The sequence below is a fragment of the Eucyclogobius newberryi genome, unplaced genomic scaffold (assembly GCF_026437365.1).
Source record: "Eucyclogobius newberryi isolate DKJ021-1_F unplaced genomic scaffold, fEucNew1.0.hap1 SCAF_16, whole genome shotgun sequence".
NCBI lineage: Eukaryota > Metazoa > Chordata > Actinopteri > Gobiiformes > Gobiidae > Eucyclogobius > Eucyclogobius newberryi.
This window is the reverse complement of record NW_027315790.1, coordinates 22,755,089-22,782,812: the sequence shown is the minus strand read 5'-3', so window position 1 is coordinate 22,782,812 and position 27,724 is coordinate 22,755,089. Positions and strand designations below refer to the sequence as shown.

General features: G+C 41.2%; 4 protein-coding genes across 8 annotated transcripts; all 4 read left to right on the top strand.

Moving 5' to 3' along the window:
* Nucleotides 1-236: 236 nt before the first annotated feature.
* Nucleotides 237-10,944, top strand: pbxip1a (pre-B-cell leukemia homeobox interacting protein 1a). Of its 4 annotated transcripts, none has more exons than XM_072447998.1 (10): nt 237-392; nt 1,176-1,304; nt 2,083-2,167; nt 2,246-2,313; nt 2,930-3,626; nt 4,611-4,829; nt 6,853-6,896; nt 7,002-7,097; nt 7,238-7,418; nt 8,356-10,944. In XM_072447998.1, exons 2-10 carry the CDS (start codon nt 1,233-1,235, stop codon nt 9,327-9,329), a joined length of 2,436 nt encoding a protein of 811 aa, XP_072304099.1. In that variant the 5' UTR covers nt 237-392; nt 1,176-1,232; the 3' UTR covers nt 9,330-10,944. The 4 variants fall into 4 exon arrangements, with proteins under 4 accessions (XP_072304099.1, XP_072304100.1, XP_072304097.1 ...); XM_072447999.1 differs by having other exon boundaries at nt 245-392; nt 4,593-4,829; nt 8,377-10,944; XM_072447996.1 differs by having other exon boundaries at nt 245-392; nt 4,593-4,829.
* A 1,333-nt stretch (nt 10,945-12,277) lies between these two features.
* On the top strand, nt 12,278-14,967 carry s100a11 (S100 calcium binding protein A11). Its single transcript, XM_072447163.1, has 2 exons — nt 12,278-12,427; nt 14,174-14,967. Exons 1-2 carry the CDS (start codon nt 12,299-12,301, stop codon nt 14,303-14,305), a joined length of 261 nt encoding a protein of 86 aa, XP_072303264.1. The 5' UTR covers nt 12,278-12,298; the 3' UTR covers nt 14,306-14,967.
* Nucleotides 14,968-16,426: 1,459 nt separating this feature from the next.
* On the top strand, nt 16,427-23,839 carry s100u (S100 calcium binding protein U). The gene is made up of 3 exons (XM_072448002.1): nt 16,427-16,584; nt 20,313-20,434; nt 20,697-23,839. Exons 2-3 carry the CDS (start codon nt 20,315-20,317, stop codon nt 21,309-21,311), a joined length of 735 nt encoding a protein of 244 aa, XP_072304103.1. The 5' UTR covers nt 16,427-16,584; nt 20,313-20,314; the 3' UTR covers nt 21,312-23,839.
* Nucleotides 23,840-24,647: 808 nt separating this feature from the next.
* On the top strand, nt 24,648-27,426 carry s100s (S100 calcium binding protein S). Of its 2 annotated transcripts, XM_072448003.1 has the most exons (4): nt 24,648-24,791; nt 25,648-25,718; nt 26,058-26,211; nt 26,791-27,426. In XM_072448003.1, the coding sequence occupies exons 2-4, from the start codon at nt 25,705-25,707 to the stop codon at nt 26,965-26,967; spliced, it is 345 nt and encodes a 114-aa protein (XP_072304104.1). In that variant the 5' UTR covers nt 24,648-24,791; nt 25,648-25,704; the 3' UTR covers nt 26,968-27,426. The 2 variants fall into 2 exon arrangements, with proteins under 2 accessions (XP_072304104.1, XP_072304105.1); XM_072448004.1 differs by lacking the exon at nt 25,648-25,718 and having other exon boundaries at nt 24,700-24,791.
* Nucleotides 27,427-27,724: the final 298 nt, after the last annotated feature.

Sequence of the window (27,724 nt, the reverse complement as noted above, 5' to 3'; positions counted from 1 at the left end):
GGTAAGTCCCAGTCAAATATAGTTACGCAGACGTGTCAGTGCGTGGCTGGTCCTCTCCGGCTGCATATAAACATGCATCTGCGGCTCTAGACTCACACATGAAGTTGCATTATTACAGCGTCCATCACCTGCCACTGTCACCTGCGCGCGTCAATCAAGCAGAAGCCAACATGGACCGTTTGGGACACGACGCTCTGACGTGATTGGTCCAGCGCGGGTTCAAGGGCGGGCTTTGTGTCCCTTTCCCGGATTCCGATTGGACGAGAGGCGCGTTGGGTGACGTGACGCAGCCAGGAATTCCCAAAGTTACCAAGTTCACGGGAAGAGTGCGGCGCTTTGCACAACGATTTCAACCAGATTTATAAAGAAATAGAACTGTGAATAACCGACGTGTAAGTGTGTTGTTGTTAACGCGTTTCTGTTCGTGCGTTTTCTGCATTTGGGCGTGTTTTGGAGCGGCTAGCCAGGGGAGAACTCTGTGTGAGAACGCGGAAGAAGAGTGGGAATAGTCTGCATAAAGCGACCATATCCCTTTGTTTACCTTCATGGGTGAACATTGGACGTGGTTAATGCAAGAGTCGCAGCCTATTATTTCACCTCAGCAATACATTTAAAGCTGAAACGTGTCGCGTACCTGCAGTCGAATAAGTGAGTATTAATCTCCCCGTTGTTTCATTCAGTGCGATCCCAAGATTTGCCTGTGTGTGTGTCTTTGGTTTGACCATGTTTGGGCATTTAACACCGAATGGGCTGTGATTCAACGCAATGTTTTGGAGAAATGACTGATTTTAGTTTGGGAAGAGTTGAGTAAAATCACGACATTTGTGTGAACGCAGCCTCTGGAGTTACATAATGCATCATCATCATCAGGGACAGTCTGCCCTTTTTTATCAAGCGTGTAGCGTGCATTAAAGGTAACAGGCAATGCATGTTTGTAGCACTGGCTTGTGACGTGAGGGGTTTTGTCTTATTGGTTTGCTGTTTTCATGAAATGTTGCGAAAATCTTAATATTTTAGTGTGTATTGTCCAAACTAGCTGTTAGCCTAGCTGCGTCAGACTTGCAAGCTGCATAAACATGTTATTTTACATGACGGTGATTCAACACGTGCAGAAAACGCCGCAGCATCACGCCCCTCTCCTAAAGATGCATTTTTGTTTTTGTCGTCGTCTGCAGAAAAGGGAATATAGCTGATCCCTCCCGTGCTGTGCCGCGTTGAGCCTGCAGAGGGCGATGTCTGACCACAGCAACAGCACAGGCAGCACTGGCTCCTCCACCAACAGCTGGACCCTCCTCTCTCCCGAGGTGAGACCACAACACCGGCTCCTCAGGGGCCCTGTGTGAGACTGCAGGTTATATGGAAGATTTTGTTGTGTCCCCATCTTATTATACAGGATTAAGACAGCTAAAAGTTCAAAACTGTCAAATCATCACGCAGCCAAAAGCAAAAAATACTAAGATGAATAGTGAGAATATTTGCAAGGCTATTGATGGGAATTTGATTAGGAAACGAGGTATTCAGGGAGGGTTTGTTGTGTTTGTGCCCAGTTTGAGTCCTACTGTAGATTTGCTTTGGTCCCGGTCTAGTCCTGGTTTAGTTCCAGTTTAGTCCCAATTTTAAGGTGGTGATTGTTCAAGTGTGAATACACCTTTTATGTAAATGTTCTTGCAACAGCTAAACAAACTCCTGGACAAGAAGCAAATCTAAGAAATACTTTATTTGTTCAATAATGAGAAAAATAGCATAAAAAAGGGGGACTTGAACTCAAAAGATGCATTCAAGTAACGGTTCTTAATAAACGCAGAAATAAAAGTGTTAAGAATGAATCTCACCAAGAACGCTTCTCTTTTTAACATAGTTTACACATTGTCCACTAACACACTGGCTTCATTTGTCTTTTGGTTTCTAGGTTTGATTAAATATATCTGCCTAGGTTTATATTTCCATTTTGCATTGTTTCCGTGTCCTCTTACTCTAAGCCTATGTAATTAAGTCAGGAATTGTCCCTAAATGCGAAGGACCAAAACAAGCTTTAGTAAAGAGTGTAGTTTTATTGCCACTTTGTTTTTGTCCGTGCCACAGGAAGCAGCTGTTGAGAGCGTGGGGCCGGTGGATGACGGCACTGAGAGTCTGGGAGATGTCCCCAGTCTGTCGGAGGAGCTGGCAGGTCGGTGTGAAGCACTGGTTAATGCACAAGTGCTTATTCTTCTGCCCTATTGCCTCATTGTGTGTGTTTTTATTACAGGAGCCGCTGCAGAGTTCAAACACATTGACATTCCAATAGAGACCGTCCTGTCTGAAGAAGGCCATCAGGTTGGTATAAAGGACAATAGATATATGCATGTTATCAGGTTATTAAACGCTATATGCATCAGGCTAAAACGGCTTGATTTACAGTATACATATTGATAATTGTAAATATGTAGACCAAAACTGAATCTAGTATTAATAAAGGAAGCAGAAAAGATGAGAGTTTATGGTAAATCCTCAATATTACAATTTGTATATGTATGTATATATTTGTAAAATCCATATTTGATTTAAATAGTTTTACTTCAAGAGGCCGGGTGGGTAACATTTCTAAAGAAAAATCCTGTTTAACAATGGCTGTGTTTACATTACATTACACCAAAATCTGACAATCATCCGATTTCTGGACATTTAGGCATTAGACATTATTTCAATGACATGCAAACCGCAACATCTGATGTTAGTAATCTGAGGGTCCTTGTGCTGAAAGAAAGCTGATGTCTTTGCTGTTTACCTGTCATTTTAATAGTCTTATAACAAAAAAATAATCTCCATAATAGATTTTGAGTGTGCCCTGCCATTACATGCACTCAACTTGAATGTACATGTTTTGTAGGCAGCAGCATAAAATCCTATTACGCAATGATCAATTTCAAAGTGTAATCCTTTTATTGTTTAGATCTGTCAGGAGACCACTCCAGAACCTAGTGAGGGTCCCGTCCCGTCGAGCCCATCCCGGATGAGCCCGCTCCCCTCACACTCCTTCAGCACCTCAGAGGAAGACCCAGAGAGCCAGCCTCCCGTGATCCACGACATCGTAACCAGCTCGCCCAGTGACAACGACAACCTCGGCGCCGTCCCGTTTATCTCTAATTTGGATTTGGGGGCCCCTCTGGAGATCCCCGCCCCTGATCTGCTCCAGGACGAAGCGGAGGTGTGCTGCGCCACCGACAACCCGGTCTCCGCCGTCCCGGTGTTTGACAAACCAGCCGACGTCGGTCCAATTAGTGAGGCACCAGAAGAGGAGAGTCCCAGTCCTCCAGAAGAAGAAGAAGAAGAAGAAGAAGAGGAAACAAAAGTGGCTGTCCCTTTAGAGACCCTTACGTCAGCAGAAGGCACTGGACCCTCGCTGCCTGTCCTGCACGATGACAGGCCGGCGGATGAGGAGAGCAAAGAGGAGCCCAGCGCAGTGCCAGAGGTGAGCGAGGTGCCATATTGTCCCGCTGTGGTGCCAGAATGTCCCGCTCATGTGGAAGTTGAAGACGCCAAAGGTCCAGCTCCAGTCGAAGAAACTGGCGACTCGTATGTGGAAAACGAGGAGACGGTGGAGGCTCCAGAGGAACTAAACCAGGACGAGGAGGTGGAAAATGAACCAGGTATGTTTTTAAAAGGAGTTTAATTTAGATAGTATACAAATGCGATGCAGCTTTTGGGAAACAATATCATCATTATTTCATTCATACTTGACGAGTGAAAATGCTAAGAGAAATATTCCTGTATATATAAATAAAACAAGTATTGGGGAAAAACTGTACATCTTACGCTGAGAAATACATAGTTAATCATAGATTAGATATAGATTTTTATAAGGGATCTTCTACTGAGAGTGTTTTTCAAACTTCCTATAAGTTATCTGTTCTTTTCTTCTTTATCTACCTCTGTATCTACTGTATCTTCCTGCGTTGCATCAATGAAATTTCCCCATGTGGGACAATAAAGGATTATCTTATCTTATCTTAGATGCAGTTACACCTAGTTGCAGTTAATAATACATTATAAATATTATTGATAGATATATTGCTAACTGATACAATATAATGTACAAGAAATGTTTGCTTCAAATTCACCTTCATACTTACAGATAAGTAAATGTACTCTTTTTGCATTTGTGGAAATGTTGACGGCAATATTCCTAAATATAACTACTCCTTAATCATTACAGTATGCATCCCATTTTATTTTAATAATTCACTTTCAACTTCCAACTTTACCTGGTCACAACGTTGTCTAAATTAAATGTTGGTTGATGGCTCCTGTAATTACCAGTTACAAATAGGAGGAAATGAGAGCCCCCTTGTGGTAGGAATGTTAATCACGTCTCGGGGCCATGGCATGCTGAAAACTCTAGTGTGATTTATTGGCGTGACAGAAAAGCGGCTCTTCATCCAGAGAATAAGAAACAGCCAGGCGTGAAATTACTGTTGTAATAATTTAGACTGAAAATGTCATGCATTTCCAGGAGCTCAGTGGCACACATTTGTACAAACTGTTTACACCAAGTTTCTCTGGTTGTTTATTTGTTGTTTTCATTAAACATCCTGTCATTTTGCTTCCTGACATAGAGCCATCCTATCCTCTAGACTCTGGTGACGCCGGTGGCTTCGATGAGGGACTGAGGAGGAGACATTTGCCACCTTCTGACGCGCCACAACCCAGGACGTCCGATGAAGACGAGGATGAGGAGGATGAAGAAGAGTTCAAAATAGAAGAGAAGAAAGACACCAAGCCATGGCTCTCTGTAAACAAGTGCGTAGTGGCTGGCCTGGTTCTGCTGTTCCTGGGTTCACTGTTCCTCTCAGGTGAGTTCCTCTCCAGCCTGAATGGAACTTCCCCTTTGGAATAAACAGGTTGTGCTTTGTATTCTATGTCCTTTACACTTCCTCTATCCTCTAATCCTCTAAAATCCTCTATAGTATTTGCCGGTATGTTTATCAGTTATGATTATGAATTTTGAATTGTACATTGTCATTTAGGTTCAATCAACTAAGTGGAAAATGTGGAAAATAGCAGCTGATGGATTGCTATTCTTGATGCTCATATTTAGTGATTTATTTAGCATCAGTCTTCAGCAGGCCCTTTCGCCATCATTCCCGAGTCTTTTTGGATCATTTCAAAACTTAGCTGGAGCTTAGATTCTTTTCAGTAGCGTAAGTGTAACAGCAAATATATGCCATTAGAAACTCATACAGTAATTTTAGTTTAGTCAGTTTAGTTACTTAACGTATGCAGTAAACTGGTTAGAGAAGAGCAATATGACCAGTTTTAAAAGGCTATGAAAAAGTAGGGCTCATAAATTTGACCAACAAATAAAACCCCGGAATTCAGCGTGGATGCATTTAGGAAATTTTCTTGGAAGTCCAGATGGCAAGCATAGTTTTGATCCTTCCCAATCACATCTGACACATATATAGGAAGTCCATTTTGTCATCTGTAGTATATTTGTTTCCGTAAGTTCTTTTACAGCAGAAGATTCCTCCTCTTTTCAATTGGCTTCTTTCAGGAATACATATGACTCTAAATAATTCAAATATGATTCATCACATTGTCCATGTATACTTTGATGTCTAACATTGTGCATTAATACATGTACAATAGTTTATGTTTATAGGCATCTAACTGTGCTAAGGCTATAACTGTCACCATTATGTTGAATGTTAACAGGAGCTGTAAAAGGAGCTCTCTGGAGGAAAATTGTTCAAGACCCCTGTGTTACAGCATATTTGATGTTTTATTTTGATGCACATTAGTATTCACTATTGGTTCTCAGATGACCAACAGGCCCCCAAATCATATAAGATCTATTTGATTAGATTTTCTTTTAATTATTATAACACTTTTTGACAATAACATTATATTATTATAACATTATTTATTTTTCTTGTATTATTCTTGCAGTTCATTCCTTATTAAACAGTCTTTAACCATGCCATGCATCCCACTAATTTACTCTTTAAAAACTGACTGTTTGGACTAATGCCAGAGTAAGAATCCTTAGTTTTCTGCCCCTCATTTGGAGTCAATAGCCCTTATCTCCACATGGTGTGCGGTTGTGTCTGTGTTGAAGTATTGTCCATGGCCTTGATAACGGCAGGTCTCGTCCGTGTTGAAGATAAGGCAGCTGTATGAGCCTCGAGCTCTCAGGCCAACACTTCGCTGCTTGTCCCAACACTAATCTGACCCCAGGCTTCACGCGGCATCAGGGACGTACGGCTCCTTTAATATTGAAGAAGAATTGAAAAGGGCGTAAATAAATGTGAATATCAAAGTAAGACAGGAAAACAAAATGTTAAAGGTGCACTAAACATGTCTATCTCTTTGGAGAAAAGCATATTTTATCAATAAGATGTCTGTAAATGGATAAATGGAATATTGCAGGACATTTAATGCAATTTAATAACATCTTCAAGCATCAATAAAATTACTTATTACACCTTTTTTTTGTACTAAGTAATTTTTTGTTGTATTTTCCCCCTTTTTTGCAGGCAAATAATTGCACATTTGCTTTGCTCCAGACCAAAAGATAATCTGTTTTCTCTAAACTTTATGGTACTTTATTAGCAGTTAATATTGCTCTTTATAGTATAGTATGCCACTAAACAGACAGGGAAAACTCAATACAACATATAGCGATTTTGAAAAATAGTGAAATTTTTGCCCTATTAACCCCGAATGGGAACAAGCAGTAGAAAATGAATGAATGAGTGCAATTTTTGTCCACATTGCTGTCCACTAGCACTGCTCCTCCCCAAACGTGTCACAATAGTTGCATTTTTCACTGTTGTTTCAGTGTGTGTGAAAACCTGTTGTTTTCTTACGTGACAGGTGACATCGACGGCCCCGAAGTGACTGAGGGTGAACAAAGCCAGGTCTGTTCCCCTTTTAATCCTCATTACTCAATCACCGTGTTGAATAACAAGAAAGGTGTGGCTATTTTGAATGTCTTACTAGTTTGTGTTTTTGTTTTCACCCAGGAGTGGCTTAGTGGTGATCCAAAGGAAATGAAAGAGCTACTGGATAAACTTACAGAAGAAAACCAACAAATTGCTCAGCTTGAGGCTCAGCTAAAGGTCAGTGTCGCAGTCTTATTGATGCTAATGATGTTGTTTGCCCTTTACAGACATTATAAAGCAACGTTTCTAATGGACATTATTTTATTTGGCACCCCAGCATATAATTTAGGTTAACTAGATTTGTTTGCGTGCGTTAGGCTCAGAAGGAGGAGCTGGATGTGGCGCTGAAGGCAGTGGCGGTGAGCGGCGACGAGCAGCAAAGGGCCGATTTGGACACGGAAAATGCAAAGTTAAAAGAGGAGCTGCTGGTGCTGCCCGAGCTGAGGACGGAGCTGGAGACTCTGAGAGCACGAGTGACGGAGCTCGGTGCGCTCTCAGGTATGATGCACATAATTACATTGTTAAAGCGGACGCCTTGCATTAGAACAATTTGATTCTGTGTTTGCCCCAGACATACAATTGTAGTGCAATGAACATTACAATAGTTGTTTTACTATAAACTGTAACTTCTCTGGTGTCTTGTCCACCACCAGACACTGGAGATGTTATTGCTTTTCCTGTAATGTTACACAGTACAGCATTAAACATGTATATATTGTATTTATTTCACTGTGGGTGCTTGTATTGCTCAAAAAACCCTAAAAAAAATAAAAAAAATCTTATTGAGAGCCTAACTCCTGGTGGCAACACCTGCTTGTCTCCATGGCGATAAAGACTCCCATGAAAAGAAGATCTTTACTTTAATGCCAGATTGTGGAACATTCCAGGTAAAGCAATATTTCCATGGAGACAAGAAGATCGTACACCCTTAATATTTACTGCAAAACCTTAATATTATACTTAATATAATGTGATGTTTTATTCATCTATTTTTACTTTTGGGGTAAAAGTTTAGCTTCTACATTTACTTTGATACTGCTTGAACATTTCTAACAACACGACTTCAAGTCATTGTTTTATTCTACTGTCCAAAGGTTTCGTGCAGATTTCAACAGGAAGGAAAAGCATCTTGGACACACAGGAAGCCACATTGGACAGAACATGACATAGAAACTAGAATAATATCAAGCACGACCTCAATAAACAATCACCACTTTTGCTTTTTGCCCTGATTTTAGGAAGTTCACTGATATAGAGAGGACACTTTATATTCACCTGATTGAGATGTACCGTATTTATTTTTAACTTAAAATGACATTTACACCATCTGAGGGAATGAAAATTAGTTTCTCTTATCTCAATCTCACTTGTTAATATGTCTTGACCATTTGTACAAGTACTTCTTTGTATTAACTTTTGAACGTTATGTCCACAGCTCCTCAGGCCGTAGCCGCAGCTCCTTCACAACCCAAACCTGATGTCGGCGATGGCCCAACAAACCTAAAGCCGTCCGCTCCTGTGAGAAAGAGTCCTCCAAACGAAGCTCACGTCAAAGAGGAACTTAAAAGACACAAGAAACTCCTGGAGGAAAGCAGGAAGCGACTGGAGACAATGAAAAGCAAAGACGGCGGAGACGGCAAGCACGTCAGGGATAATTTGGCTGAAATTCAAAAGCGGCTCTCGGAGAAGGTCGAAAGGTGGGGCAAGAAGAAGGCGGCGGAGTCCAAGTGGAGAGGAGATAAAGATGAGAAACAGTGGAAGAAGGAGGCGAAGAGAGGGTGGAGCGGGGAAAAGGACAAGGAGAAATACAGAAATGACGAAAACGAAAAAGAGGTCAAATCAAAATACAACTCCCACAAAGAGGCCTGGAGGAAGAACCAGGACGAGTGGGACAGGAAAAAGGGGGAGCGAAAGACAGACCGAGAGGAGAGGCGGAAGGAGAAACCGTGGCACAACAAGGCCAGTAAGAAAAGCCAAGAAAGCGCCCATCATAGCCATAAACAAAAGCCACACCAGCCGGATTTCTGGAAGGACCAAGAGCAGAAACTGAACCGAAACATCCGCCCACAGCTCGGGTGCAGAAATGTGGAGGACTGCGCCGCCAAAGAGGGGCTCTACCCGGTGGAGCTGTCCGAGTTTGAGGAGCTGCTCGAGGGCTACTTGAGCAAGCTGGACGACTCCTCATCTTCCGGTGGCAAGAATAAAATCCGCAAGCTGACGGCGCAGTTTTTCGAGAACGGGGTGTTTATTCACGATCGGATGCACTTCGGTGACTTTGCGGAGGAAGTGGCGGACATTTTGGAGGACGCTGTTGATATTTTGGAGGGGCATAAAGACGACAATTCGCTGGAGGAAGAGATGGAGGAGTTCGAAAGAGAAGCGCTCTGGAAGTTCGCCGCCACAGCCTAAACGCTGGACAAAGAAATGTAACACTAAAATATTCAAATTAATAGTGTGGGCTGAACTAAGGACACTATTGCCCACCCTCTGCTTTTCAGAGTTGTAATTATTCAAAAAAAGAGATAACTATATCCCTCTGAGTCTGTTATTAGAAAATAAGCTTATGCTTGTCGTTTTGGACTTAGCTGTTGTTGCCAACCTCCGTCAGGTCCCTCATATGTGCTGTGTAGATTTACCCCCGCTTTAGGCTATGGTGTTTTCTCAAGAACAACTGCATGTCACAGTTTATAGAATAACTAAACACACCCAGATTTGTTTTTAGTGAGAGACATTTTCCATTTTATTTTATTTTAGTTTAACCCACAAATTGCAAGAAACTCATATCTTACTCTGCAGTGTTTCTGTGTGATTTGCGTTTCTGTCTGCAGCAGGTTTGGACAAAGACTAGTCCTATGGCAGGTATAAGTGTTTTCCCTGCAGCGAGCGGTGGCTGCAGCAGTGAGAGCCCATTGTGGGGACCATTTCAGGTTTGGCAAGTTTAGAATGCGCGCTCTTTCTGAGTTTGGGACAAGCTGCCACAGTTGGTGAAAAGCCCTGAGCGTTTGATTTTCCCATTATAGCATCTGTACCTGTCGATGTGCTGCAGCAGTAACCGGTTTGAGGAGCTATGAAACACTGGGACATGGCAACAGTCTGAAATCCCTCAGCTTTGATCACTTTCATTGTGTTCTGCTTGTTTACACTTGTTCACTCATTTTCATGTTTGTTTTGTACTGTAGCCATGGGGATCTGCAGCACATAATGTAAATTTACTGGGTATCCCAGAGCTTCAAGTCAAATACTAGAGTCTTTCAGTAGATTTTAAACTCTCCTTCATGAGATTGGCAACAAACAGTGTTTTATTGGTTTTGTATGTTGTGCACATTGTTGAGTTACTAGGACTAGTTGTAGCTTTGACAGCCTTTGAAAACTGAAGTAGATGAAGGAAATCCATTTATGTTCAAGTTTGTTTTATGTTTTCTTAATGTTGCCTAGTTTATGTAGAGCGAAATAATACATTTGTAGTTGAACCTTGAAATTGTTCAATGAGGTTAAACGTTTGTGTTAATTTATTCCTATGTTTCTGTCTTTTTCATAAAGAACCACATTGTTTGTAGACTCCATACACATTGAATGTGAATATGGTTTTCTGAACATAGTTTGCCAGCTCATGCTTATGTGCCTTTAAATTATGGCTCGATTACATATTCAATGAGACTTTTTGAGTTTCAAATATCAGTAATGTGCTTTTCACATTAAATTGTACTGCTGGTTGGCAGAGTGAATGTCATGGTTTACACTTTGGATGTCGAATATTTACAGTATGTTAAAGTCTTCTCTGCTGTGTGTACTGAGGAAAAATATAATTAAAGTTAATTTAGACCAAAGGGAGTGGAAGAGAATGCCAAAACGAAAATATTTTATTTTGTTCTACAACACCAGGGCTAAAGCGTTCAGCTTTCATTAATGCACCCTGTAAACAGTGCATGTATTTGACCCCTGAACAAACAGAATAGTCTTTTCTTTCACCTGTGTTGTCCTCGTTTAGTCAGTGTTATGTTCAATAAACCGTTTCAACAATAAATGTGTTCTGCACTGTTGTGGCTATTCTATAACAATGAATGAACATTTATGCTACTGTAAGTGGACAGCATTGGCCAACTGTATGATGTAAAATTATTGTCTAAAATATGCTCAGGCTTATCGACAGTGAAACCTCTAAATGTGCACCGCTATTCCTGCATTTGTACGACAGGCATGTTTTTATCACACATTTCTGATGCCGAGCTGAAATATTCACCTCAGATTAAAGCCCTCCTGTTGAGCGTGTCCACATGCACAGACACGAGATACACGCTCAGGCCCTGATGTGATGAACGCACAGATGACCAAGAATGTAATCAACGACAGGCCGCCTCTTTACATTCTGCCAAAGTGTCACCTGAGTTCACTGCCGTCTGAGCCGTCCCTGCACCGCCCCATCATGACTCATGTTTTGTATAAACTAATTAGTGCTTACATGTACATGATTCACCAACTTGATTAGAGTGGACTGGCTGAGATGATATCTGTGGATTAACTGGTAAATAGACTAGGCCTACGAGCACATGAAGGTTATCAATGAAATGTAGATATTTTTCTGTGCAGCCTTTAAGTTGATTTAACAGAAGCGTAAACAATTGTCTGGCATTATAAAATTGAGACTGTATTCAACAGTTAGGTGTATAGTCGTAAATCTGGTCAGAATTTAACAATCTTTTGTTAAATTATCTTTTATTTTTTATTGTTTTTATTGTTTTTATTTATTTTATTTTATTTATTTTATTTATTTTATTTATTTTATTTATTTTATTTTATTTATTTTATTTATTTTATTTATTTTATTTATTTTATTTATTTTATTTATTTTATTTATTTTATTTTATTTATTTTATTTATTTTATTTATTTTATTTATTTGAATTTACAACACAATCATAATAAACCATTTTCAGGACACTCAAAAATGCTTCACAGAACAATAAAGCAACAGTCAATTTACAGAAAGTTAAGCAAATAAATTGTACATGACTTGATGGATACTATCAATCATCATCATACTATCGTGCCAGACATTTTAGGTGAACCAGCTAAACTGCGTCGCTCCTGTTTTGCTGCTGCACATTTGAAGGACATGTTAGTCATAACTTTGTACTGGTTTGTTTTGTGTTTAACTTTGAGATGTTTATCTTTATTCGGAAATCTGATAAGGTTTAACTAAAAGAGACATATATTTTCCACTGATGCTGCACATTAAGAGTATAAATCTAGCAAGGGTGATGGTGAGGCTGCAGACACAAGCATCACATTCACAGGTGAGCTCTCCAAGGTCACGGTTTATTATTTATGAATCTAATGTCTGTTATATTTTCAGATCGTTATATTTTACTCACAGTTGCCATGGAAGCTGCTATCTCCACCCTGGTGTCCCAGTTCAAGGCTTGTGCTGGGAAGGATGGCTCGGCGAGTACTCTGAGCAAAGAGGAGTTTCAAAACCTGGTCAGCACTCATCTGCCGAACTTTGTCAAGGTACTGCAAAGTTTTACATAATATACTTTACTATGTGTGTATTTCTATGCTAAACAGTTGTATGAGCTTATATCACATCATTTAATCAATCATTTAACATTATCAGGGGATTATTATTCGTCAAATCTTAACTATAGTATAGTATTAATGGATTTTGGCCTTTGTTTACCATGTGGTTGCTAGGTAACAGCTATGAAATGACCTCTATTTGTCACATCTGCTGCTCGACCAGGAAGTAACATTATAACGTCACCAAAAATTGTCGGACAAGAGGGAAATATGATCAAGTTCACTATGTTAAATGCAAATGTGAAATGTGTAGTCTAATGCACTTTATTGTAATTTTACAGTGGATACTTTTTAACTTTTACTTCATTATATATGAGAGTACTTATCTACGTCTGTAATTAAGTTATCGATTGAGTTGCTTGCTTGGATAAAACATCAGCACATCAGGAGTAAAACATTTGATGCTTTAATAGTCATTAAATATTAAAATACATTTTCAGCTGGTACTTCAATAATTTTACTTAAGAAAATGTTTACGTGATACTTTAGGAGTTATTTTTCCCTCATATTTGTTCTTTTACTTAAGTAACAAAGTTGACTTCTTCCATTTAAGGTTTGCAGACATCAAATGTTACGTAGCTGTCATCGTGGCGACACAGTACGATCATCAAAGTACAAGTTATATTTGTTTACTAAATGTGGACTCCTTTTGAAGTAGCCGCTAGAATCCCACTGTAAACTGCTCAGAGCTACTACAAAATACACATTTGTTCTTCTCTTTGTTCATTTGACAAACGTGGTAGTCTTCTTTTCTTACACACTGTTTTATTGTGTTTTTTATCTTATGATTTTATTACAGGCCACAGTATACAAACTCACCGCATGTACATCCTGAAAACGTACATTTTATTTACTTCTAGCTAGATTTGATAGACTTCTGTTCGTGGAGCTTTTGGTTTTGCTCAAATTGACTATGAACGGCAAAATGTGACGTGTGAACGGTTGATTTACAGAACAAACAGACTCAAAAACAGCTTTATTACAGAGAGAAAGGTAAATCTGCTCCAATGTGTGATCACAAAGTCTGTATCAGTGATAAACGTGAGCGTAGCTGCAGTGTTCCTCGTGTTTATCCGGTTTCCTACAACTGTTTACTTGATTTTCCTCTTTTAAATGTTGTGTACAAACTAAATATTTAGCAGAGTTGTAGACCTTTATATTTGTTATCAGACTGTAGCAGCTCTTTCACATTTGAATTGGGGTTTTGAGCACAAATGAGAAAATCATAATACTCACCATTGACACTGCTAGAATACAGAATGCACTAAAACCTCTTTACCGTAGTTTCCGGACTATAAGCCGCACCGGAGTATAAGTCGCACCAGCCAAAAAATGCATAATAGAGAAGAAAAAACATATGTAAGTTGGACTGGAGTGTGAAATGGGGTTGCAAGTGTAAAAATAACAATTAATATCACATATAAGTCGCTCCGGAGTATAAGTATAAGTATACAAGTATAAATATAAGTCACACCCAGGACAAAACTATGAAAAAAGTCTGGAAAATACGGTATGCATCTTGTGACATTTCCTGACCAATAGTCACTCATCTCCTTTCACTCACCATTACGGCTCTTGACCAACAGATGGCAGGGCAGTCTAAACGGTTGTTGTTGTTGTTGTTTTTCATTTCTTTGACTCACCTTTTGGCTCTCCTCTCTGCTCGCACACCCACAGCTCAGCTCCGATCCTGGGGCCATCGACCACCTCATGAGCTCCCTGGACGACAACAGCGACGGGGAACTGACCTTCTCTGAATTCTGGCAACTTCTTGGAAAGCTGGCCAGGGAGCAAGGAGGTCTCCACTAGCCCCTTTTTTATTAGATCATCCATTGCAGATTTTGAGTGGAATTTGGAATCGAGCCGTTACTGTCCCTCACGCACATTGCCTGCCATTCATCCGCCGCTTCAGATGAGACGTCGAGCCGCCCACGCAACACCGGGCGCCCATTACTGCCTTGATTTAGGGGCTTGTAAGCTTATCCCGTCCACCGCACTGTCCAAAGCATATCTAGTTCCATAGAGCTTCATAATACCTGCACAAAGATGTCCAACCAAGCGTCAAGTCGTGGTGATGCCATTACACGCCAATTATATGACGCCTGTAGTCATTTTGTCATTCATTCACTTCGCAAAGGGGCATTATTACATTGACTAGTTCTTGTGTCTGGACAGAGTTGTGCGGCCCGGCCCCGTTCATTGTTACTATCTGAAAAATAAAGGTGCAGTGAGCGACCTGCATTAAGATGTATGCAAATAAGTTCCAACAGTAAAGTCAGTTTGACCTTTGTATCCCGCTGGCACAGGCACTGGTGGTGGTGCAAGTGTGGGAGGGGCTGAGTGGTGAGTGGGTGAGGTTGGTTCCAGCTTGGCACTACAATGGAAATGGCGTATGAGTGTGTAATAAAGATCTGAAAAAAGATACGCGCAGCAATATTTGACTTGAGCGATTGTTCCGCTTTAATACGTGACCGAATGTGTCATGAATGATTAAAAGGTTTCACGCAAAGTTAATGTTAATGTGTGATACAACTGAGCCTGTACTTTTACTACTACTTGAGGAATATTTCAATTGAAGTTCTCTTACTTGAGCAAACGTTTTGGGTCAATTATTTTGCACCGCTTCTTTCAAATTGTGTCCAAAGCAAGATTTTGTGCATGATTTAAAGGTCCAGTGTGTAACTTTCTGGAGGTGGAATTTGGCTGTTTCCATGGAAATAGAAAATCCCACTTCAGAACGTTCTCCATGAAGTTGAATACGCTTCATGCAATATTATAGCCAAAGGAGCAAACATTTCCATGGAGACAAGCAGGTTTGTGAAGGTCACTCACAGTAAGGACAAAGGGTTTTACACATTTTAGTGTAATTAAAACATTTTTTTTTAAAGTTACATACAGTGCCTTTATTGTTTTATTATTTTAATTAAATCAAATCAGACAGTTAGTCTTTACCCAAATACTATTTTACTATTAGCTTGCTTCAAAAATGAATTGGACTACTATCTTGTACTTTTATATGAGTAATATTATTTTATTTTACTTTACTTTACTTTACTCTCATTTTCTCCTCCCCACCTCTGTGCATATGACGTGATATACGTCACCACGTTCCCCTCCTCACACCCATAGCTGCTGAGTTTAGCGACTCCTTGAGACAAATAAACTAATCATATTAAGATCGAGGCAGGAAATTCATTCACAAAAAGGCCATTCATCACTGTAGTTAATTGTGATTTCTAATGGATGTTTCAGAAGCTCAGAGAATGTTTATCTCTGTTGGAATTGACAATAAAGTGTATTTCATCATATTTTAATGTATTTCCAACATTTAAAAAGCTGTTGCTATTATAAATGCACAAACTTGCTGCTTCAAAGCTCATTTTTGGTTTGATCTTTCACCCTTGACTTCCACTGTACGTTTTGTTTCATCTCATCTTTATCTACTTAGAAACGTTCCATTAAAACGTTGCCAAACACTCAGAAAACAACGCGCCTTTTTCTCTCTGACAGTTTGTGCGTGTGACTTTGTGTGACGCAACGCACTCTTGTCCACATCTGGGACATGTGCCACACACATGTCCCAGATGTGGACAATTCCAGCCTATTCATCTTATTCTAATTTGAGTTTAAACCTGTATAAATTTAAATCACGGCTCGTAATCATCCCGCCGCGCTGTCCCCCTCGTCCCTGGGAGCGCAAAGCAGCTTGAGTTTGCGCAAAAATACAAAACTGACGCAAAACAGCTGGACAAAACGCAAAAAAACATGCAAACTCAAACTTTCAACACTTGCGCCTCTTTCTTTCTTTCTTTCTTTCCTCTATCCCTGCCTTATTCCCTGTGTTCTCCTTCGCATTCCCAGAATCTTCCTCCCTCTCTCCCAGGTACACGCCCTTTTGACTTGTCAGGGGGAAAGTTTTAAGGAAAAAAAAAAAAAAATCACGGAATTGCGGAAGAGCCTCTGCAGTCTGACTCGTTTGGCAAGTTCCGTGCGGCTCAAAGCGGCGTCGAAAGGCGGGGAACGGGGCACTATCTGACTTTTGCGCACGTTAGCACACTTCTCCTGTCCCGCAGACGCAACAACGGTGAGTTCACACTTTCTTTTCTGGGGGGGAACTTTTTTCTGCAGTATAAGTTTTTTGCCACGTTTCGTTGCAGTCCATGTCCAGAGCCACGATCCCTAAACCTGCAGCTCGCTCTACTTTACGCACAAAAACACACACAAGCTGCGCGCGTCTCAAAAACGCGTCTTTTCACTTTAATTATGCGGGTTTGTTGGGTTCATCGGCGCCAGATGACATGTCACCGCGTCTCCGTTACCCCCCTGTCGCAAGGATATCTGATATTTTGATGCAGATCGGTTGTCAAGTTGGCTATCAGCTGAAAATAGCCTATCAAAAATTGAAGTGCGGTTGCGCCAGCGTCTTGAGTCAAACGGCTTTGCGTACTTTTTGCGCGCACACTCTTGCAGCCACTTTATGCCCGTCTTTTGGTGCCACTTTTGGGACGCGTTTGGTAACATATGGCTGCGACGGGAGAGCGCAGTGTTGTTTTTGACGCTCGCTCCGGGAGTTGCGCACATTTTTTTTGGCCCGAACCCCGAAGGCGCGTCAGTGACAGCCGCGCGCGCGCTCAAACCCCGGCGATACCCGTCCGTTATGCCCGCACCCGACGCCACGATGGGACGGCAGCCAGTGTCCCGTCGGCGCGCCGCATTTTACAGCCACAACCTGACTTGTTCCTCTGTTAATATTTGATGGCACACGGGCGCATAGTAGTGTCATTACTCTGCGCACAAACCGTATCGCGTTCGCCCATTTGGAAACGCTACACTCGATCTCCTTTGGGCTTTGGGGCGAAACGGGAGACCTGTAAACTTAATTATTTGTGCGGTTTTTTTTTTTTTAGGGGGGCTTTTAAGACAAATACCGCAAATTGGTTTTGTTCTTTTTTCGTTCTTCTTCGGGGCGAGAGGCGGCCGTGACGTGGGTGTTGTCCCGGGGTCATTTGCTGAAACTGGAGCAAGTGGTGGAAATCCAAGAAAGAGCCGAGCTAGGACCGGTCTGGACGTAAATAATACATGTGAGAATAGACGAGGATTGCGTCTAAGAATAGGAACAATATGTTTTTTTGGACAGCAGCGAGTGTGAAGTGTGATGGAGACTGTGAGTTTGGCTGAGGAGGGTGTGTCACAGCAGCCACAAGTCCCCAAGGTTCCCATTTGTCTGCTCTACAATGTTAAAACCAGCCCAATGTATTCTTTTACAACAAAAACAGCATCATTTATAAGGCTGTAGTCGATTAATTGGCTTCTTAGATGACCACATACTATTCTTTTTTTATTGGAATTATAAAGATGTATGGATCACAGGGGAAAGGAGAGAGCATGGAGTGTGTTAACTGGAGTTTTGAAGTGACTCTACAGTTTTATGTCTGCCCGTTTCACGTATAAAGATGTCATTTATACGTTTTTGTGCGAGATCCTAATCGTTTTGTGCAATTTGACAGTGCCACGCCGAAGCACAGTGTATGTCTTTTGTCGACCAAGTATTTATTTGGTTATCTACTGCCTTAGTTATGTATTTCAAATGTTCACTATTCGAGTCAAGTTTGTGGCTCGAATGGTTAAAATGGTTAAAATCGTTAGAATTTTGTGGTATTAGTTTAGATTTTTGAGAGACTTGACTGTGCCAAACCTAATCCAGCTTGAACAACACAACGATGGATAAATCATTTTAAACGTTTTTCTGTGGAAGAGACGCCACCGTTTGCAGTAAACCTTGAATAATCCATATTTTAACAAGACAAGGCAATGGTGTTTGACATTGCTTTGAATGAATGACGTTTGCTTCTACAGTGTACATAGACGAGTGCAACTATACAACTTCTACTGTTTCATAACAAAGTGTGAACTAACAACAGTACCGTAGTAGTATGAGTAGTAGTAGTAGTAGTAGTAGTAGTAGTAGTAGTAGTAGTAGTAGTAGTAGTGGTGCTTTACATACAGTACTATAGGCTATGTACACGTGCAAACTCGAGACTTTAATCCATTCGATATTAACCAACCAATCGCAATAATGTTATAATTAAAATTGACTTTGTTGTGACTTATTTTATCCATCTGACTTGTGTGAGCATTATATAGTTGGCGTTTCTTATCCAGGCAAACGTAAGTGTAACTGCATGGAGCAAGTCTAAAGTATGGGATCAGTAGGTCAGCATGAAAGAGTAGATTATAATGACTGTGTCCTCTCTATCTCCTAATGACACTGTCCTAATTGGTCACATATGCTCACAGAGGAATTGCTCCTCGGTGTGTACTTAAGTGTGACATGCACTTTTAGCAAATTAGATCATAATTTGCCTTGTAGATGGAGCCGCCCACGCACGCTCGTTCTCATGAGACGCAGTGAGGACCACTTGAGCTGGTTACTGGTGCGTTTAAAGGCACTACATCCTGTCAGGACAAGTCACCGGGTTGAAACTGTCACGGCGTTATTTGCGCAGTTGTATTCGAATAACTAAGATGACAGATGAGTACAGTCCTTTAAAACGCACAGCCCCCTCCTCTCAGCCCTCCGCTCTGGGGCAAACTACCAGCTCGGAGTTGCCGGCCTGTAAATTCCTGTCTAAGTGATCTTCGCAGACAGCAATGAATGGAATTCCTGTCAGGAAGTGTCACCTACAGCACGTTTTACACTTGTAACGTCTTAGTTATGCGTTGATCTTAATCTGCATTGCCGTCGTTCAATCATCTCTCTGTGTCTCAACAGGAGTGGGTGGGCAACGGGGCGGAATAGCTGGCATTCATGGTATTCCTGATGACTCTAGTCTTTGGTCAGAACACTTTGGTCAGAATTATGGGCTTTAGCTGAGAGACTTGAGCTCCAAAATGTTTCCCAATCCAATCGAAAAGGGAACTTAGAATAGAGTCCGACTATCAAAACCTAAATTGAAAATCAAATCGTAATCGGGGTACTTGTCTGAAAAATGCATGTATTCTTATAGTAATTTAGTCCCATATTATCAAGTCAATATGCTATAGTATAATAGTTGGTTAAACAAAGAGAGTTGCATCAAAATCAACCATCAAATTAAAATGCAAGAGGGCTTGTTAACTGTGTGATACATAGAACACGGTGCCTCTGCGTTGAGATGCTGTTGTTTCTGATGGTCAATTATTTGCATGGGTAATTTTGAAGGTAATTTTCTTCATACATTTGATGATACTTTGAGGCACCCAGGGGATTTTACATTTGTAGAAACACCCTATTTTGTAATACAAGCCTTGAACAGGTGGCAAATGTGTTAAGCTGTAATTACATGTGCAACAATGTGATTAGGGTTAATGGTTGAGAAGACAAAAATAAAGCATGTCATGCCTTGGCCAGTCCAGTCCATGCCAGTATCGACATGCATATATTTTACATGGGCAGAGGGATGGGTGGCAGAGGACAAGCAGCTGCATATATGTCATAGGTAATTCCTTAAGAAACCCTACACTGGTCCTGCTGGCAGCTCGAGTAGATCGGGTGACCTATCAAAGATCAGAGCTGCCTTTGTCAAGAGCTTGTATCTCAATCAGACTCGCTCTCAGCCTCTTCACGTCACTGTCTCTCCTTCAGCTCCTCACAGGAGATTAGCAAGTGCATTTTCCACTGGATTTCTATCACACGTGAAAAACACACTCTAGTGTAACATACAATTATTGCACTACAATACTATTGTAGTGCAATAATTGCTATTGTGTAAAATAGGGGTGTTTTTAAAAAAAGTGTTTCTTAGGCTTGACTTTTGACCTTTCTCCCACAGAGGAGTCATGGAGGCTGCCGTTCAAACCCTGGTGAAGGTCTATCTAAAGTCCAGCAAAGGAAAAGAAAACCTGAGAAAGAAGGACTTCCAGAACCTTGTCAAGAGCCAGCTCAGCAACATCCTCTCGGTTAGACACATTTCTTATAAAACTGTCTCCCACGCTGTTGATGATTATGTAACCACTCTACAAAAGTAGTTTTGCAGACAGCCTGGCTTGTTTGAAACTGTCTGAGGTTATGTATGGCATGTGACTTGGAGGAGTAATGTGATATACCTGTGTATTTTTATGTAAATGGAGGAGCTGATAAGAGGGTTATTTGCTCTTGGTGAGAGTCCAGCTCGAGTTACCTGCTGCTCATCATCGTGTCTCCTGTCATTGTGCTCTATAGGATACGGACAGTAAGGAGGCGGTCAACAACATGGCTGTTGGTCTGGATGAGAACCAGGATGGTAAACTGGGCTTCCCTGAGTACATGAAGCTGATCGGATACTTGGCCGTGTCCCTGAGTGAACAGCGTGCGCTGGAAAAAGAAGACCCTAACCAAAACGCCACAGGGCAAGTGAGTCAGAGCAGCCCCGAGAAGGAGGAGAAGACCGAGGCCAACGCAGAGGTCAAGGCAGAGGTCAAGGCTGAGCCTAAAGCAGAGGTGACAGAAGAGGCAGCCGCAGCAGCAGCAGCAGCAGCAGCAGCAGCCACAGCAGCAGCCGCCACTGTCGAGCTCAATGTAGAGGCTCCAAAGGCCGAAGCCGAGGGTGAAGTGAAAGCCAACGCAATGGCCACATCGGTCACCGTGACAACGGTGACTCAGGAGGTCAACGGAATGGTCACAGAGACCACAGAGAGGAGAGTGGAGGTCAATGGAGCGGTCACAGACATCACAGAGGAGATCGAGGTGGCGAAGAAGATGATGGAGGAGGAGGTGAAAGAGAAGGTGAAGGAGGAGGAGAAGAAGGAGGAAACGGTAAAAGCAGAGGAGGCCGCAGCGGCTGAGGAGAAGAAATAGGAGACAACTTCATAGAGAACAGTACTGAACCAAAGTTCACACTACACAGAGCATTAGTCATGCCCCTCTCAAGTGGCAACATACTCCTGATTTTGTAAAACACTACACAAATCCTGAAATAATGAACTCTTTTAAAACACTAAAATACAAAATATAAAAAAGTATATGCCTTTATATTTGATACCCCATGTAAATGGCAGTTGAATATGATTTTGTACTACTACTTATTATGTCCATATGTACAGCATGTGCATCCCCTTATCTAACACATTTACCTCATATGATATATGATGCTATGTGTCTATCCCTGTGAAACGTGTGCCACTTGACAACCCACTAGAGCCAATGCTTCCCTTCTCTCTGTTGAAGCAGCCTCAGGGCTGTAGCTAGTGTCAACAAAACAACTTTCTTTTATACACGAGCATTTTAACATGACAATAAACAAAACGTTTTGCTCATTTTAGTGTCCCTTTTAGATCATTTACTCTTAGTGTGTCTTGTTACTGCAAACCCTATTGTCCCTGTTTTGGGATCCCCCAAAAAGATTATGTTCACTTGGAGTTACAAGATGGACGCCAGAGTCATCCTGAAATTAAATAATTAAGTGTCCAAGTTGGAAAGCACACCGAAGGGCCTTCTGGTTCAAAGGAGGACTGTGTGTCGTCCATTGGGAGCGGGCTGCAGGTCAGGAAGGTGTTCGCTCATGCAACATAATCCTGAGGATTAGATCTGGCCATAGCTGCACTAACTAAAGACTACAGAGTGTCAGACACAACAGGTGTCACTGGTGCTAGATCAGAGAATATGTGCCTGGTTCAGTCCTCAGGTCTAAGTTTTAGGCTCAGCAGTAGTAATGAGGAGAATCCATATAGAAATGTCCCATTGTCTTTTGGGGCTGTTCTTTTCACTTGTCCAGGCCTGTGTTTATTGTCTTTGCCGGTCACGCCCTAGTACAGTTAAATACCCTGTTTGACCTGCAACTGGATCCTTATGTCCCGAGCATTAGGATAGTGTGGATTAAGCATCTGGTGGTAACACGCCCAAGGAAACAAACAATTACATGAAAGTAATCCTGGGCTTCAGGGATGCGCCGATCAGACAAGCTGGTAATAGATTTATGATGTGTTGAATAAAATACTGAGCCATTAATATGAACCTATGTGCTTTTTTTACGCCAGTGTAAAAGGTTGCATGCTCAAACATTCAATTTGTTTATTACTGTTATATTACTATGGCCATTGCTTCGTGTATGCAGGTTCTCCTACCATGTTGTATTTATCTTCTCATTGGACCACTATGGATATCACTTGAAAATGCTTTACCCCATTAAATGCAATTACAATTGTATCTTTTTTCCTTATTAGTAATACAGCCTTGTGAAAGCGGCTCCTGTTGCTTTACTATGCTAGAGAAGGTTTCCTTGGCCTGTGTGTGCTCTTAGCTCTGTCACTGCAGCACCTGGCACTTCAAACCGCTAAACAGCAAGACAAATACAGTCATGTGATATATCCCTGTGTCTATGGGACACTCCCATTGTAAATACAACGGCTTTATACACTGCTCAGCCTTTTCCTTACTATTTCCTGCATGCTTTTTACTGACTAAGAACTGTTTTATTGGACGTGTGGACTTTAGAACTATATTTCGGGATGGGACTCAAGATGAGATTTTGATAATTGATAATAAATGTTGCGCGGTTCAGGTCATAATTTTGGCTTCCCTATTTTCAGTTTATTTTTTTATCATTTGCTGTCATTGTAGCACTGCCTCTCAAGAGGTGGAATACAGCAACGCTTACTCTTTGTTTGTGCAAGACAAATGGAAACACATATTTTTGTACGTTAAATGTTATGGTACTTATGGAAACATATCAAACCTTTACACCATTTACAAGGGCTAAAACCTTTATCATGTACAGACCACACCAGCAGGCTACATGCTTTTGAGATCCCAATAGGCCAGTGGTTTCGTTTTGCTAGTAGTCTTTCTTCTTGCTCTTTCAAAATCAATGGAAAAAGTGTGTCAAATTAACTAGAACCTGCTCTACATCCACATAGAACTGGACCAATGCCAATACATTCCTGTTCAAATTAGATGTTATGTGCAAATTCCTTTAATGTAGCTTTTAGTTTTTAACCTCTGAAATTATAGCGATAATAAAATGCAGTGACGTTAAGGGCGTCTTTTCATGGAGGCTGTTGAAATGTCTGGCTGTAATAATGTAAGCTGTCCCATAGTGAGACCTCACCCATCCTTAATGTTGATTAGAAACATTTGCTGCAGGGAGTGTTTATAGCCACACATTTATTACCACACAATACGTCTTATGTTCCAGAGATAACATTTCCAGCGCATGTGCGGATGTGCTGGGGTCCCCATTGTATTTTTATTTCCTGCCAAATTTAAAGTTCATTGCAATGTCTTGTGAACATTATCTGTATTTCAAACTTGTAATGCTGTATCATTTTTGCTTAATCTATGTAACATGTAATGGCTAATATTGAATAAAACTGTGACAATACATACAAGTGTGATGATTGTGACGTGGTGATGGCCAAAGGCTTAACATCAGGCAGTTCAAGGGTCCTAAAGCCCTTGATCGGCCTTTTGCCATATTGTTACACACTTATTATGAATGAACAAGGCTTGCTCACATTGTTGGGACTCTGTGGAGGACCTTGTAAGCTCACTGTCCTCTATTTACCTATCCAAAAGTAAAGAATATTTTCATTCCCACTGTCTATTGCTCAAGGGCTTATCTGCAGGTACATGTGTGTGCATAAGCATGTGTTTTTTTTTTTAATAGTATCAGTACATAGTGTGGTAAATGTATTTAACAGACATAACATCTGATTTATAATTTGAATTGAAATAATTGGAAGGGATAACACTGATATTGCACAAAACCAACATGTTCAAATCATTTAAAATCAAGCTTTTGTCACTCAGACAGTGACACTCACAGTGGGGAAAAATACCTTTTACACACATAAAATTGTTAAACTACAAAAATATAGTGTGTCTCCATGAAAAGTAGAAAGTTACTCTTTACCCACCTTGCCGGACTGTACCATGGGTGCAGCCCATAGGAAAAGTTGAAAAGGCGTAATGCATTCAGATAATGTTGGTAGCAAATAATATCAATAATGTTCACTTAAAATCCTGTTATAATAAACACATTTATTTTTAAGTAACAAAACCTATTTAGTATCCCTTCTATTCAGTCACCCTTCCACTCGTGCTGCATGTGGATGTATTTGGGACAGGTGTTATGTGGCAAAAGCGCCTCTGAATCGAAGGGGTGTGTGTGGAGTGGGTGATGCTGGCCCGTTAGTGGGTGAAGGTGTTTTGGGGGGAGGAAAGGGAGGAGGAACAGGTGATATTTAAGCCACTGGACACTGGCTCCGCATCCATCTCTGCTTTGACTCTGTCCCCTGCATCTTTTCATTCACACTAAGGAGGCCCTCCATCAACGCTCAGGTAAGACACACTACACAACGATGTTCTTTTAACTACTTTGTTTGTTGTTGACTAATGCGTATGATGTATTCACGTTTAATGCCTGAAAAGTTGAATTTGAAGTCTCAATTTTAGTGAATAGTTTGAATGCTGGTGAAAGAAGACAAACGTTTGTAGTTAGTGGTCTGGAAATATGAACAGACACCAATAGATCGAAAGGTCATCCTCTTTCCAAGCATACAAAGTCACATATGCACTATTAGCATACTCAATATAGTGTTGCGGCTAGCATTCTGGTCGCCATGGTTTCCCTTTGTCCTGTGTTAGCCACTGAGACCAATGACCCCTATAGATTTTCCATTTAAGGTGGCTTTGGTGTCCACTGGCCTCCTCCTCCTTTGTCCGAGCCGCCCACAGGACTGACCACTCCGCTGCCACAGTCCGTCCTGCCTTATGACACCCCGCAGTAATCAATGGTTTATAAATCATGCACAAGAAAAAGACACGGTTGCTCAAAGTCCGTCAAGGATTAGCTGATATTTTTTGACAGACTCTATATAGGGTGGGTCAACGCGGGGCCCCCGAGCGTCACGAACCTGAAATTTTAATGCGACAGGGCTAAGCGAGCGTAGAAATGAAGGAGCTCACCTGTTTGTGTGTTATGCGTGCACAAGTTTAGTGTTACTGCGATTCTCAACGTGATTAGCGAACCAGTTTTACATTTCACTTCTGGTTTCTGTTCGAATGATAGCGGCTCGAGTTACAAGGGATCATCGAAGGACACTCAGAACAATATCAGACAGCGTGTCATAACTTGAATATATGGATTTTATGCAGAATGTTTTTGATGCTTTAATCCAATCTTCCTTATTGACAGTGACCTGAGTCTGTTTGTGCACAGTCTCCCTACGTGCCCAACACTCCGACTGCCAAGATGCCCGACACAATGTGTGTAAGATTGTGCAAAAAACAAAAAACTTCTCCAAAAGATCTTTTTCAACTTTCCATCCAAAAACCTCTCATCTAAGCCAGTAAGGTACCGCACGCTCTAAAGTAGCAACCAATACACCTAAACTAGGCTCTGTGCTTGCTTCTTGCAGATGTGTTATCTGATCTTTAGTCTTGGGTCAACCTTCTCATTAATCCGTCTGCCTGTCCAGCTATCACTTAAGTCTTATTGGCGGCTTCACCCTTGATTGCTATGCGGCCGCACGCATGCGAGTCCAAGGGCTGGAGCGGGCGTTTTGTTGCAGACACTGACCTACTCCCCTCAATCTCCCCACACAGCATGTCCAAGGAGCCCACTTCCAACCTGGAGAGTGCCATGCAGATGCTCATCAAAACCTTCCATAAGTATTCGGGCAAAGAGGGCGACAAGTACACGCTGAGCCGAGGCGAGCTGAAGGAGCTGCTCATAGAGGAGCTGGGGACTTACTTGGGAGTAAGTGTGGCAACAGATAACGACGAGGTTCACACGCATACTTTTCCCAAACAAGCTGAGAAAATCCTCTGACACACGAGTGGAGGTATGCAGTACGCACAAGTACAGACAGGCCTGCCGATGTATGCCCCTTTCTTAAGCTGCCTTTTCTTTTCTTCACCAGGAGAAATGTATTTTTTATGTTCTCAAGTAGGATTATTGTTACTTTATATTAACCAAATTGTAGTCAAGTAGCGGTAAGTCATCATTAGATCTAAAATAGAATGATCCCTTTGACACGATAGTATGATCTAAAATAGAAACCCCATATTTGAATGCATAGTGTAAAGCATTGAAGTCGTAACCAGGGAAACATGTGTTGAATTCCCGTTCTGCACAGTGCATGAATTGGGCAAGAAACTTCACTATGATCACTGTATGTTGCAGAGGGCATCAAGAACAACACTAAATTGAGGCAACATACACAGACACATCACGTTTAAGTAAAAACCTGTGAGAAAAGAACAACTCATTCAAATAATTACGCACATTAGGCTAATAGTGTGATCTCTTCTCTCACCTCGTTCACAAAAACGACAGAACTCCAAGGATAACGAAGCTGTGGAGAAGGTCATGAACGATCTAGACTCCAACAACGACGGGGAGGTGGACTTCACCGAGTTCATCATCCTCATGGGGGCGCTCACGGTCGCCTGCAACGACTTCTTCCTCGAGTACAAGACAGACGAAAAGCCCGCAGAGGAGAACAAGGCATGAAGTATTCATTTGCATGTGGAGATGTGGGAGAGGAGGAGGCATTGTAAATTACATCGAAAGGTTCACGATTGTCTTAAGCAATTTGTAAACTACACAGTTACTTGCATTGCTGAAAAAGGCCGTCTCCAAGTATAGATTTTCATGGAGCAATGCAAGTGTGTTTTTCCTTTCATACCAAAGCATATCCGGAGTCTTGTCCCAACACTACCAGTAGAATCCTCTCTCCTTTTCTCCAAATGATGTGACACTTTCTGGTATGTTTCGAATGAAGCAGTGGAAACAGGAAGTGGAGGATGTTCTTGTGAATTTGTTATTATATCAAGCAAGTTCTGATTATATTATGTACTCAAAAAGTGTTCAAGAAAGTAGTATTATATCCCCTTTCTTTTGTAATCTATTTTGGTAATACTAACCATAAGACATTCTGCAAAAACATTAAACATGGTATTTAACCAAAAACTTGTCTGTTTATTTTCTGAGAGTGAGTAGCCATTATTGTTTCCCCCAAAAAGTATTCTAACTTGAAAGGAGTACTATGTAACTTTTCTTTTAAGGGGATTGTCACCTACTTGTCTCCACATATGTTCCACGGTATGGCATTAAACTTATCTTGCATTGATTGAAGTGTTTTTATTGCTAAAAAATACCGTGACATAACATTCCTGACAAAGCAGTAACTCCAGCCGGTGTCAACTTACATAGTGCACATTTAAAGTATAAATAAAAGTAGTAACTGAAAAGAGCTGTGTACATATGA